At 33.1% G+C, this 14,545-nt stretch overlaps 2 protein-coding genes across 3 annotated transcripts; one reads left to right on the top strand and one right to left on the bottom strand.

Annotated features, from left to right (window-relative positions):
• Positions 1-777: 777 nt before the first annotated feature.
• LOC109164613 (transcription factor MYB86-like) lies at positions 778-2,378 on the top strand. Of its 2 annotated transcripts, none has more exons than XM_019313132.1 (2): positions 778-1,110; positions 1,348-2,378. In XM_019313132.1, exons 1-2 carry the CDS (start codon positions 981-983, stop codon positions 2,208-2,210), a joined length of 993 nt encoding a protein of 330 aa, XP_019168677.1. In that variant the 5' UTR covers positions 778-980; the 3' UTR covers positions 2,211-2,378. The 2 variants fall into 2 exon arrangements, with proteins under 2 accessions (XP_019168677.1, XP_019168678.1); XM_019313133.1 differs by having other exon boundaries at positions 1,025-1,110; positions 1,356-2,378.
• A 7,422-nt stretch (positions 2,379-9,800) lies between these two features.
• On the bottom strand, positions 9,801-11,291 carry LOC109164612 (peroxidase 7). The gene is made up of 3 exons (XM_019313131.1): positions 11,028-11,291; positions 10,416-10,761; positions 9,801-10,332 (listed from the first exon to the last, which is right to left on the bottom strand). Exons 1-3 carry the CDS (start codon positions 11,268-11,270, stop codon positions 9,926-9,928), a joined length of 996 nt encoding a protein of 331 aa, XP_019168676.1. The 5' UTR covers positions 11,271-11,291; the 3' UTR covers positions 9,801-9,925.
• Between the last annotated feature and the right edge of the window lie 3,254 nt (positions 11,292-14,545).

The following is a 14,545-nucleotide window of genomic DNA, read 5'->3' as shown; positions in this document are numbered from 1 at the left end:
TTTGGGGAACAAAAAATTGACACTGGGGGATGTGCACAAGACAGCAAAGTAGAGTAGAAGTCATTTGGCAAACTGTTTATTATATTTATAGCATTAATAGTCATTGCTGCAGCAAATATCATTATAGGAGCAGGGTTCTAGGACTTAGATCAGTATGACCTAAGTTAAAAAATCTAATGTATTTTTTTTAAAAAATCAATTATATACTATCAACATTAGTGTTGATTGGCGCTATAGAAAATTAAATTATAGGGTCAATTGACACTATCTAGTATCATTGTATAATTGTATACATAATGATATGATGATGCATGTGTGTACAATTAGAAATCATTACTAACAATAAGTGGTACATTAATAGTGTTTTTTTTTTAACGAGAAACGTTACTTTGTGACCTTAACTATCAAAGGACCACAAAGAACTAGACCAGCTTACGTTGCACATAATTGGCTAGATCAAACCAAAAAGACTAATAGATCGTTATTATAGGGGGTCGAACTTAGAACCCAGTGGTTAATTTGATAGTGTTTAATTATTTTACAAGTGAAAGAAGAGTGATAATGAAGATGAGAGGAATGGTTGAAGACATAGCTAGCTTTGAAGCTGTTATAGCACTCAATGAGAGCTGTGGGGTGGTCCTCTCATGAGTACACCCCAAGTTAATATTCCATCACCTCTCTCCATTGATTAAAATAACAGAAAGAAACATGTCTACTTCATCTAATTAAGTCACACACGTATAACATTATTTTGAAAAACAACACAGAAAAACTCTACCCTCTCTCTCTCTCTCTCTCTCTCTCTCTCTCTATTTGTGCGTGTTTGTATGTGTAGGAGTATTGTACGAGAATATGATTACCCGGAGAAGTAAATACCAGAGAGAGAGAGAGAGAGAAGCCGCCCACAGTGTATATATATATATAGATGCTCCACTCTTGTGGTGGTGATCGGATAATTGAGTGCGGGCGGGCGGGCAGGCATGGGTCATCACTGCTGCAGCAAACAGAAGGTTAAGAGGGGGCTTTGGTCTCCCGAAGAAGATGAGAAACTCATTCAACACATCACCTCCCATGGCCATGGCTGCTGGAGCGCTGTGCCTAAACTTTCAGGTGCTTTAATTACTTTCTCAGCTTATCATCTTATATTGGTTTAATTTTACCAATTCAGTCCTCAACTATATATATTGACTTTTCTTGATTTGATTCTAACCGTTAACAGACAGAAAGTTTGATAGATGACCCAATTGGGTAAACGATTGAAGTTTAGGAACATTATTATAGTCGATGACTAAATTGGGTGTTAACTCGCTCTTTAGGGTTTTTAAGGTTTTTTATGATTGTGTGTAGGGTTGCAGAGGTGCGGGAAGAGTTGCAGGCTGCGGTGGATAAATTACTTGAGGCCGGATCTAAAGAGGGGGTCTTTTACGGAGCAAGAAGAGAGGACAATCATAGATGTTCATAGGATTCTGGGGAACAGATGGGCGCAGATAGCGAAACATTTGCCAGGGAGGACTGATAATGAAGTGAAGAACTTCTGGAATTCTTGTATCAAGAAGAAGCTTATTGCTCAAGGCTTAGATCCCAACACCCACAATCTTCTCTCAATCTCTCCAAATCAATCCAAGATTCATCACAAACCCAAACCCAACAACAACAACTCTTATCATCATCATCATCAACTATCCCCTTCAACTTTCACCATAGACACTACTAAAGAGGTGATTCCCATGGGAATGAAAGCTGCCCTTTCCTCCATTATTAATCCCCCTTTCCACCAACCTGATTACACTAATAACACTATGATGATTCCCACATCGAATGATCAGCTCGCCACTACCTTCGACTACCAAAACCCTACCACCATCATGGATTTCGGAAGCTGCAGCTCTTCAATGGAGAGCACTACTTCTTCCCTGATTGCGGCGGCCGCCGGGGGGCTCGGAATCATGGCCGGGAACGACGGCGCCGTGTTTGGAACCGACACTACGTTTCAACCGGCGCAGGGGTTTGAGCCGCCGGAGCCGCAAGAAGAACGACAGGAACAGGAGCAATTGTACAAGGTTAACAGTGATGAGTTCAATAATGGCGGACAAAACATGTTCGATGCGGCGTCGAACTTTGATTTTGAGTTCATGGATGCGGCGTTGATGCCTTGTGGGGTGTATTCGAATGTAAATCCGATTGATCAACTTATTGCATGGGATTGCTGATGATGATTTCTGATCGAGAATTATATGTGTTCATAGGCGCAGCTTTGATTTGTTTATGTAAGTGTATACATTAAGTTATACGAAATCTAGAAAAATGCTAAAACTACTGCATTCTTTTCTTTAATTTTAGATGGAGAGCATAATGGGATTATCGGTCGAGAGCATCAACATTCTTATCGTCCAATTCAAAATTAAAAGCTTCTATATATTCACTGTTGGATTATATTATTATATGATTTTTAATTTGCGTATTTATACTTACGAAGTGAACAGCCTGGTTGTGTGCTATACAAGTATCCCAATGTTGGTTTTAAATGTAAGTATTCCCCATAAAGCTATTCTTATGTCGTAGTATATGATGGTAAATTGTTGGATGTGAGTTTGGAGGGTCGAATTTAACTTTATGTCATTAGTCATTACAACCTATCAAGAAGGTTATAGTTAGATTTTGCATAAATCATTACCAATAATACACCATATATAGAATCACGTACGGTACATGATGGTAATGCGCGGTGTACATTGGCACGGGTGTCTACATTTTAAAATTTCCTATATTATAAATTATAAGTAAAGAGCGTTTATGAACAAATACTACATTGTAATAGAGCCAGTAGCATTCAAAAAAAAAAAAAAAAAAGTAAAGAGCGCTTATCAACCAATTTTAGGCTTATTTGAAAATTTTTAGCTTATATATCAACCAACTCTTGACTTATTTGAAAGTTTTTAACTCTTTTGACAAAATTAAAGAGTCTTTGGTAAACAATTTTTTAACTTATTGATGACAATAACCTAAATTTTTTTTTAAAAAATATCAGTTGAGTGCATTTTCTTTTTAAAGTTTAATTTACTTTAATAGTTGTTGGATATTCAATTTTTAATTCAAATTTACATTTTTAATATTGAATTATTTTTATTTATTAAAAACAAGAACAATAATTTAAAGAATAAATAACAATGGTGAAAACAACAACAATAATAATTAAAATAAACTTATTTTAAAATTTATACCTAAAATTAAAAATAATTTAAAGATAGTTCAATAAATAAAATAATATATCAATGTCCTTTAAAGTAATTTTACTAGTTACTCGTTGATAATAAACTTCTAATTTTTCGAACACTACAAACTGCTAATACTATCAATTTGTCAAAACAATTATTAATACAATTAAATATCAATTATTTGTTTTCAAAAAAAAAATATCAATTATTTACTAACAAACTTAGCTATCAGCTATCAACACCGTTAATTAAGAGTCGTTATGCTGTGCAACTGTGTGCACCATGCATGGTGAAATAGTTGCAAAAACGACGTCGTTTTAACGTTTGACTTAAAAAATAAAATTCTAGATATTTAGTTCATTCATTTTGGATATATAGTTTAAATTATGCACAACATAACGCCATTGACGAAAATCGAAATTGAATTTTTTTTCATTCATTCTGGATATATAGTTCAAATTATGCACAACATAACGTCGTTGACGAAAATCGAAACTGGTTTTTTTTTTCATTCATGCTGGATATTTAGTTAATTCATTCTGGATAAATAGTTCAAATTATGCACAACATAATGATGTTGACAGGAATTGAAACTGTTTTTTTTTTTTTTAAGTCGGACGCGCATTTTTAATCAAAATGACGTCGTTTTTGCTACCGTGTACACCATGCATGGTGCACACAGCATAATTTGCCGCTAATTAACGAATATCTTTTATATTCCTGGGTCGGGTTGATCTATGATATAAGAAATGGATCGGATCCATATCTCATTTTCAGAGTGATTTTAAAGATTGATAAGTATACTTAGTTTTGGACTTATCCATTTACGTGGACTTCTGTTCCTACTTCCTAGTAGATCAGATAATGCTTTTTCTTGGGCATATTTAACTCAGCCCAATCCGTTTCCTAGAACTGGAGCTAAGATTAAAATTTCATCTTTAGCTAAATTGAAAATCTTCTCTTGCAATTTGACCCACATAATTTTTAAAATCCTTTCAATTTAGCACTTTCTCTTCATATGCAATTGGCCCGAAATATGCATATTTCATTCAAATTAGTCCAAGTCCTATATAATTGGCACATTTTACTATGGACCATGGTCCATTTAGTAGTATAAAGTCCGTGCACATACTAGTTTCATTATAGTAACGTTGAAGTATCATTTTAATTACATTTTATGTTTATTTGACAATATATGTTATTCTAACACATAAGCGTTAGGTTGTTATTGATTAATGGAATTTTTTTAACTTCAAAATGTAGTTGTTTTGGACCGTGGTCCACACAACTTTGTAAACCATGATTCACGCAATAATTTTTCGTAGTCCGTAAAGATGAGAATCATTGTGGATGTCCAATAATTATTTCGTACAATATATATGAAGTGATATATATATATATATATATATATATATATATATATATATATATAACCTTTCACGAAAAACAATGCACATGCATTTTTTAATTTTGTTATCGGCCCTATCTACGCTTAGCAAATTATACTGTGGACCGCGGTCCAAAATGTATTGTGGTCCAAACATCAAATATACACTGCAGTTTCATTTCAACACAATTACAGTATCATTTTGATATAACTACGATTTCGCTGGACAATACACACTTAAATATGTGAAATTGTTATTCAGTTTTTCATTTTGTATACATTGCAATTTTATTTCAACACAACTACAGTTTCATTTCAATTCAATTGCAGTTTCATTTGATAATATATTAAAAATAATACGTGAAACAGTGTCAGTTTAAATACATTATAGTGTCTGCTGTTTTGGATCATAGTCTACAAGCTTTGTGGATGGCGTCCAAAGTATAATTGTTGATCTACGCTTGCATGCAATCGTTATATCCTACACCACGGCGCACATAGCACTGTGCGCCGCGCGCCTCCCAAAACGACGTCGTTTTGGGGTCGTGTTGGGAGGCGCGGTAGGAAGTTGCTGAGATTATGTGTATTCGTTCACAACGTTATGTGTATTCGTTCACAACGTTATGTGTATTGGTTCATACAGTTATGTGTATTTTTTATACAATTATGTACATTGTTTTTATACAATTATGTACATCCGAATCAAAAAATTTGTGTGTATTATGTTAAGAGTTGATGTGTATTATGTTAAAAGTTTATGTTTATTATGTATTATGTTAGATTATGTGTATTATCTTTTAAAAAGAGTATGTATATTTTGTTATAACATTATGTGTATTCATGTATAACATTATGTGTATTCAAGTATAACATTATGTACATTCTTGAACAGCGGGTTTTTTTTTTTTTAAAGAAAAGCCTACTGCCATTCACTGGGGCGAGAAATTTCAAAAAAAAAAAATTAAAACAACATCGTTTTGCATCTGGGCACATAGTGCAATATACGCCGGTGGTGTAGGATATAAATTGCGGCTTGCATGCAGTCTTATCGCACCATGTAAGGGCCCATCAATTGGCACCACCATAGCGCAATATATTTTTGATGATTATATTCTACGGACTTCACTTTTTTAACCAGCAGCTCTTCTTGACCGCTGTCGTTGCCTCTTTTAGGCCATCCGAAAAATTGAAAAGGAAGAATAAAAGTGAAAAAGGGACCATTTCAAATTCACTTTGTATTTGACTGCATGCATCATGCATGGGAGTCTCCCCATAAAAAGTTATATATATATATATATATATATATATATATATATAGGAGCAAGATTATTAAATGAGTTAATTACACAATTAGACATTATAAATTTCACAATCATAACTATAATTATAAAATAATTATAAAAATGTTACTACATTTTTATTGAAAATATTTTACAGTGTATTTTGATAAATGTTTTATAAGTGCACAATTAGTTATGCACGAATATACAATAAGGTATCAACGGTTGCACAATTATATATACATTACAAGATGCACAATATATAGGTAGTTAGCAGTTCTTACAGGAGGGGTAGTTCTCATTTGATCACAATCTTATATATATGGGGAAATGTTCAAGTGATAATAAACTCCTAGATAAAAAGTGAGATCTGATTCCATCCATCCAATTGGGTAGATCAATGGCTGAGACCTCTTAAAAATAAGGAGAAAAAGGTTTTGTGTTAATTTTATAAATATTACAAACTGTAATATAATAATTATAAAATTGATCTGTATTTTTTTTTTACTAAAATTCTTAACAATTAATGTGATAGGTGACTGGCTGACTGCAATGGCCGATCCAAAAATCTTCTTCAGTGGGACAAAATATTAAAATTAAAACTAATGAAATGTTTTGAAAAAAAAAAAACGAAACACTTAGAGGCCGAACTATAAATATTGTTGACTAGGGATTAAATAAAACATTAAAACGCGATAAAAAATTTAAAATAAAATATGAAACATAATTAATTAGATATAATAGTTCCAATAGAAGTTACATTATAAATCACTCATCTCACTACTAATATTTAAAAAAAAAAAAAAAAAAAAAAAAAGAACCCCAATATTACAAATACATAATAACCTAATTAGAATTAGAAATTAATCTCATAAATCACAATTATAATCTCACTATTAATATTTAAAAAGCCAAAAAATGAAATTTAAACCCATGACATTTATGACACTAACATATACCTTATCATCTAGGCTAGATCATCCTTTAATAAAATAAAATTTATGTATATTTAGTAGCTAGTTATAGAGTTTACCGTGTATGTATGTATATATATATATATATATATATATATATATATATATATATATATATAAGGGGTAGGAGCGGGGGAGGGGGGCAGCTAGATCCGCTCTTGGATAAGTGAGATCAGTCTCTGGTTCTGGTATCAACTTAATCATCTGCATTAATAAGCATGGAATTGTTTTCGGTAATGATAGTTTGATTGGAATAATGTTGGCAAGATTCGAATTCAGAACCTTTTACTATGAGGATCACGTATATAATACAATTCACTCACTTACTCTTTTCGTAACTTTATTAGTAAAGGTATTAGTATATGGTTATATTTGGTATTGAAATATTACTTTTTTTTCACACAATTAATTTTCATTGTTTAGGGGAAAGGAAAAGACAATAGTAAAACATTTTTAAAAAAAATTAATTATCAATCAAATTTTGTTTCGTATATCTGATGAGAAATTCATAATAATAATTTGATTTTTTTTGTTTTTTTTTGTTTTGTTTTGTTTTTTTTTTTTTTTTGAGTGAAATGATGAGGGTACCAATTAAATCATATGATGATGATCACAAAAAAATCACTTGAATACGGATCAATCTATACAAACATAAAATACTAATCTCCAAATGATTGCCTTTGAAAAAGATCCATACATACATATACAAACTGCTCAAAAACACCCAACAAAAAGCCAGTGCCAACTTCACATCTCTGTACTATAAATTGATGTTCCAATTGTTGAGATAAAGTTATAACTAGTAGGTCGAAAATGCTTGCGTAACAGCCAACATCATATTTCAATGGTGAGATATTGAACTGATCCTCTGAGCCGCCATCTAACACAGGCTTATAATGTATACATCATATTACAAATACTAAGCATGCATGGTCGCATTAAGATGAAGTAATGTTTACGGTTTACCTATTTGAAATAGGGTTTGGACCACTGGGAACTTCATGAGCGCCGGCATTCAAGCCACTATCTCCCCAGGCAAATCTCGCCGCCGGGGAACGATAAATATTACTGGGAACCTTTACTACCTTTCTGCCAACTAGCCGAGGGTTCTCTTCCATGGATCTGAATTGAGGTTGGGCAAGACTGTGCTGCCGTTCATCCACCGCCATTGCCGCCGCGATGATGAGAAAGAGGAGGGCGAGTGAAATGGGAGTCTTAGAAGTCATTTTTGGAGTGGTAACGCCATGCTTATCGATCAGAGCCGAAGCTACTAATTATTATGAATTCGATGGAGATTTTTAGGTTGTTTGGAGATGAGAAGGAGAGAGTGAGTAAGATGAGAGATGCCGGGGAAGGGATCTTGAAAGTGATGATAAAGTTTGGAAAAGTTGGATGAATTACTTTAACGTTGTTCTATATCGTGCTCTCTGATTTTGCGTTTGAGAGAGAGAGAGAGAGGGATTTGCATGGTCAAATGTTATAGCAAACTTTATGGTCATATGTGAAGACTACATTTACATTTTATTTTTTTTTACCTTAAGTAAAAGTTATATTACATGTAGTTTTATTCTTTTTTATACCTACTTTAATGTTCTAAGATGAAAAAAGTTGGGTAAGAAGTTTGTATTTATTTGCATTACTTTTTTTCAATAAAATCAAGATATTATATAAAAATTTAGGACTAATTATATATTTCGCTTTTGGTCATCGGTCTTTGGTGCTTGAGTCCTTGACTATTAAAATAACTAATATAAGTCCCATGACTATTTCAGTTCCACAACTTTTTGTCCTCTACTATAATTTTTTGCAAATCTTTAATTTGTTAGGAATAGGATTTGGGGTTTAAAAAAAAAAAAAAAAAAAAAAAAAAAAAAAAAAAAGGAAGGGATAGGATGAGGGCACACTAGAAATTTTTCACAATTCAACTCTAATTTATACATTTTATAGAATTGTATAAACTCAGAAAGAACATTAATTTATATTCATCACAACCAATTCTTAATGATGAAGATGATGACCTTCACGATGAATAGAGTGTAAATTATGACTTCCTTTAAGTTTATAAGATTACAAAAGGTATAAATTAGAGCTGGATGTTAAGAAATTATGAGTTTGTCCTTGTTTTCAATGGATATTTTTCAGAAGTTGTGATGGACGATAAAAAATAGTGAAGACAGAATAATCGAGGGATTAATATAATGTTGTTTTTATACTACAAGACTAAAAGTAGTGTCAATGCTACTAAAGATAAAATGAAATTAATCTAAAATTTTACTTTTTAAGAATGCACTTATCATCTTTTTGTAATTGCCAACACCCCCATATAGTTGCGTGGCATTAGAATTAGTTTTAAATCTTGCTTTTATGATGATATTATGATGACTTTCAATCATGTTGTATAATACTTGTGTAATATATAGTTAGTATCACATTTTAGTTTAGGATGTTTAAACTTGACGACATTCCAAACTTCCGCACAACATTTTGTAATGTCAAATGCTTGAGTTTAAGAAATAACCTCAGTCAAGTAAGTTATGATATTAATTTAGTAACAACAATGTTATAAATTTGATTCGATAGGATCTTAATATTAACGCTTACTAGTTATTACTACACCAGGTGTCACATTTTTATGGTACAAAGTGGAACAAGAATAAACGCGGATTGCAATAATGCTGATTCACTCCACTTTATTCCTCCCATCCACTCTCCAGTTTATTGCATCAAGCCCGACGTACCAAATGTTGTAAAACAATATTCTCCTTTTTTCTAGCTTTTTGTTTTAAATAATAATATATTTTCCTACATTTTTGTGGCAATGCTTAAGACACACCAATTTTGGAAGGTCATATCAACCATTAAATTAAAATTATAAAATAAATAAATAAAAACACTCAATCAAAGTAGCCAACTTATTATCCAAATTAAAAAGCTTCTTTTTGAAACTGGTCAAAGACAGACCAACATATTTTTGGAAGGTCATATCAAAATTTCTGTAGTAGAAATATTTTTAAAAGTTACAAAAAGGAAACAAAAATTAAAACCAAGACAAAATAAAACACACAAAACTCAATAATTCTTATTGACACAGTCGCAGTTAACTCGAATTTCACCATCATCATCCACATAGTCTTGGATGTTGCCAAGCTTGACCATGGACGCCGCAAACTGGTGCTCAAACACCGACGGCTGAGAGGCCAAGGCGGCGACGAGCGGCGCCGTTCTCTGGTCGGAGTACAGCAACTGGTCCGTCTTCAAAAGCCCCATTCCATTCTGCAGATTCTTGTAGTACTGAACGTCGAACGTGTTGGGCGTAACGGCGTCAAGATTCACATATTCCGACGCCCATCTGCACTTCCTTCGGAGATAGTTTAGGTAACGAGGATTGATTGTCGTGTCTGCTCCGTTTGTTCCGTTGTAGTTGTACAGCCTGAACTGTAGCGCTTCGCAGGATGTTCTCCCGATCGTGTGTGCTCCTATAATCCAAGACCAAAAAACAAATTAAAATTATATATAAGCATAAATTTTCAGTCCAACTATCAATTTAGACTTTTCTGACCAGAAAGGACGACTAAGTCGAGGATGTTTAGGCCCTTGGATTGGTAGAACTCGATTAAATCTGTGATTTTTTCTTTCCCCATGGGAACCATGGAGTCTGCTTCCTTGGCGAGGGAAACGCGGCCGTCTTTCCGGCCGTAGGGGACCATCCAGAACGGGCCTCCGACGGCGAGCGTGGCGTCTCTGGCGGCGACGGTGAGAATGTCGGCGCAGGAGACGGTCTTGGGGCACTTCTTCTCCACCTCTTTCTTGATGTCGTTGATTACTTCGAATCCCCTCAATGATTTGCTTGCATTGCCACTCCTCTCGCTTCCTTCATGGTTCAATAGGATGGAACCATCACACCCCTACACCATACATTTCATTATCAATGTAACATTTTATTATTCTTTTGGATGACGAGGAAAACAGAAATAACCAGTCACTATTCGAGAAAATCGAGGATGTGTAGTAGGTAAGTTGAACAGAACAACTCAAATCAAGAAAGTTAATGAGCTACCTTATAAAAAGTCAAACTTGAAACCTTGTAATTATCAAACTAACAATAGCCTGAATAACTTGGCTAGACAGCTCTAAATGAAATTTTAATTTAGTATCAGAGCAATTAATTTACCCTAACGGCGCAGTCATGGAAGTGCAACCTCATGAGTGCCGGGGCGAGGGTGTAATCCTCCTTGATCCACTTCTTGAGAACATTGTGCACAATTTTTTCTAGCTCCGGGCAGCTATTTGTGTAGTAGTTGAAAGACAATACGTCGTCGATGAAACCGGCGGCCGGCGTGCCTTCATCCGCCGAGGCAGTCACAACTGCGAGGATGAGGAGGAAGCTGATGATCAAGATACAAGACCCCTTCATTTTCACTTACACTTAATTCCCGCCCAGTTAGTTTGGTGTATTTTTGTACGTGTTCGTTATTGAGGTTTCTTGGTGTATATATACAGTACGTTCAGGTTACCTTAGCTTAAAATATCATATTATTATAGTTTGGTCAAACATTAATTAAGTAATTGTGAACTGATAATGGGAAAGTAATACGTGAGAAGCACCTTCTTATCGGTGTCATGAAGTGCATGACGTGCTGCCATGAAGGAGGAAATGAATATTATATTCCAAGGATTGATTGAGAATCTCCATCTGCTTCTATCAAGTCTTGGTGAGTATATATCCCAACGATTTTTATACCTAGTCAGTATCCAAGTCGATTTTTATACCTAGTCAGTATCCAAGTCATTAAAGGACCAAAGGAAGTAAAATAATCTAAGTTATTCATAACTATGTCATCTAAATCAAAAGGTTAATAAATTGTTTTCAATATAACTCAAACTTTAAATATTGTGATTATTAAGTAAATTATTTGACTAACTTAATACTAACAATAAAGATTTTATACTCATTCTTAATCAAAGTCCACCTTTGCACAATTGCACCTTCATGGTAAGACCATTGTTGTTGGGTTGGTCTCCTTGCATGGAAACACACTTCTTGGGCTATTTTTGCTTGCTCGCTAAGCTGGGCCAATCTGAATCAGATCACTTGAACCCAAAGGGTATGTACTAGAACACATGTGATTGTTTTAGAGTTTTTATACCATCGACCATAGTCTACCTTGTAATATAAATCCTGGTCCTAAATGACGTATAAATTGTGTATATTTAGTATTAAAATTGTGAAATTTTAGAATATAAATTGTGTTTCTAAGTCAAAATACATAATAGTTTTTTTGTTAATATTGTGTGACTACTGTAGTATTTGAAAGGAACTTGTGAATACAAAATAAAGTAATCAATTACATATATGTTAATATACAAATTGTGAATTTTTAAAAGGTAAATTGTGAACATTTGGACCCGGCCATACAATAATTTGCGATTGTTTCATTCGAAGTGGTTGTTTCGTCTCATTTGTATATATACTAGAGCAAAACTCACTCCACATTCCAATCTCGGAAAAAGGTTACAGTTTCCAACTCAAATAGTTCTACTTTGAATATCAATTTCTCATCAACTCATTATCCATTTTGAGTGTACAATATATCAATTTTTTCGCTTCACTACGAAGAACCAGAATGCACTTTGACAGAGGGCTCCGTGTATATTTGTTCCCTAAAATTGCCACTTAAAATCTCATTTTTGCTAAAATTTCCAATAATAATGTACATTCATTTGGTAGATAAGTCAATTAAGACATATCTCGAAATTTACTTCATCCATCAATCTCGAGGTATAAAATAAGCTATTAAGTTTGAGTTCAAACTTATAATGTACATTCGCTATCATTTCTCAAAATATTAATTTTCACGTCAATGTTAACTTCAATGTACAATTTTTTAAAATGATAATAATTTTCGTTAAAATTTGTTTCTTTAAAAAACAAAGAGATAAAGGGTCAAATAGACCCTCCAATTATATACTAAGGGTGTGTTTGAAAATTCGAAAAATGATTTCTGGAAATTATTTTTCAGATTTTTGGTGTTTGGCTAGGCAAGGAAAATAGGAGTCAAAGGAAAATAACTCAAAGTCAATAGAAAATTACCCCACTTTTTCGGAAAATGACTTCCCCCTTTTTTTTGGGGGGGAAATCATTTTCCATCTTCATTCAGACGCAGCACTTGCCATCTCCACGCCTCCATCAACTCAAGAACAAGCTCCACCAACAAATTCATCAGACCATCACCAGAAAAACTCCACTGGAAACTTCCTCATCACTAGTTTCTGCATTAGAACCAAAGGCTCTGGTTTCCGCATCAACCAATGAGAACTGAAACCAGTCTCACTGGTTTCCGACTGCGGAAACCTGTGAGAACGGGTTTCCGGCTCGCCGGTGATGAAGATGTTTTTTATTTTTGATTTTTTTTAATATTTCTCAGTATTTTATTTTATTTTTGATTTGTGAAATCAATTGCTCTGATTTGTGTAGAAATGGAAGTAGTTGTTTTGGATTCATGTGCTTACTTGTTTTGATTGAATTACTCTATTTTCTGAATTGGAAGTCAAAGAAGAAGAACAATAGAGCATAAAATTTTAGGAAGAAGAAGTAGTAGAAGAACACATCAGGGTATAAAATTAAAAAAAAAAAAAAAAACAAAAAAAACAAAAAGTATTGAAGTATACAATTTTGATCATTTTCTATTCATTTTCTGGAAAATGAACCAAACATACAAAGACAATTTTCCGTTGTGCAGCCAAACACCGGAAAGGAGAATGTTTTCTGAAAAATGACTCATTTTCTATAAAACATTTTCCAGAAATCATTTTCTTGCCTTCTAAACGGACCCTAAAATGCAATTAGATTCTCAAACTAAAAAAACATTCAATTGAACATTGACACTTATTAAAAATGTACAATTAACTAATTTGACTTATGATAACATGTTACATTCAAGTCACATGCCACATAGATTAATATTTTTAAAAATTATTAAAATAATAAATCAAAATAATTATATTTAACATTTAAAAAAAAAAAACAGAATGTCATGGTAGCAGCTACCATTCCTTCTTCGTCCATGTTGAACTGGACGGAGCCATCCAGTTCGACATGGACGAAGTAGCTTGCGAGTTTCTCTGTAACGGATGGAGAAGTCATTTGGCTTCTCCGTTCTAAACTTGCCGATAAGTTTTTATTTTTTTTTAATTAGGTTTTTTTTTTTTTTTTGTTTTTTTGTTTTTAAAAAATTTTGAAGGCTTATTTAACCCTTATCCCAAAAATAAATACCGCTTAAAGGTTTGGAGGTTGAAACATTGACTATAAAGTTGGTGTCAGTTGACGTCAATTAAAACATGTTATTTTCATGAACCGCTACAATTAACATACCAAATAGTTAGGATATCTCTCGATCTTAGAATAAATTAAACTTTTATTCCTTAATCTTCGAAGTCTTTAGTAAAATTGAAAGTCTAGCGGTTTGAAAATTTGAATTTAAGTTGACTAAATTAATAATAATAATCATGATCATTCAATTCTTACCATTTATAAGAATGGACATTTTTAGTAAAAGTATTTATAAAGTAAGATTATGAAAAATATAAAAAGTTAGAAGTTAATGAGAAATCCGAATTGGATTCTCATCCACCAAAGGGAAGTAATAAAAAAAATAAATTTCAAATTGTATCCTCGTGTGTTTGCATGAG

The sequence above is a fragment of the Ipomoea nil genome, unplaced genomic scaffold (genome assembly GCF_001879475.1).
Source record: "Ipomoea nil cultivar Tokyo-kokei standard unplaced genomic scaffold, Asagao_1.1 scaffold3069, whole genome shotgun sequence".
Taxonomy (NCBI): domain Eukaryota; kingdom Viridiplantae; phylum Streptophyta; class Magnoliopsida; order Solanales; family Convolvulaceae; genus Ipomoea; species Ipomoea nil.
This window is presented reverse-complemented; position numbering and strand designations above follow the sequence as displayed.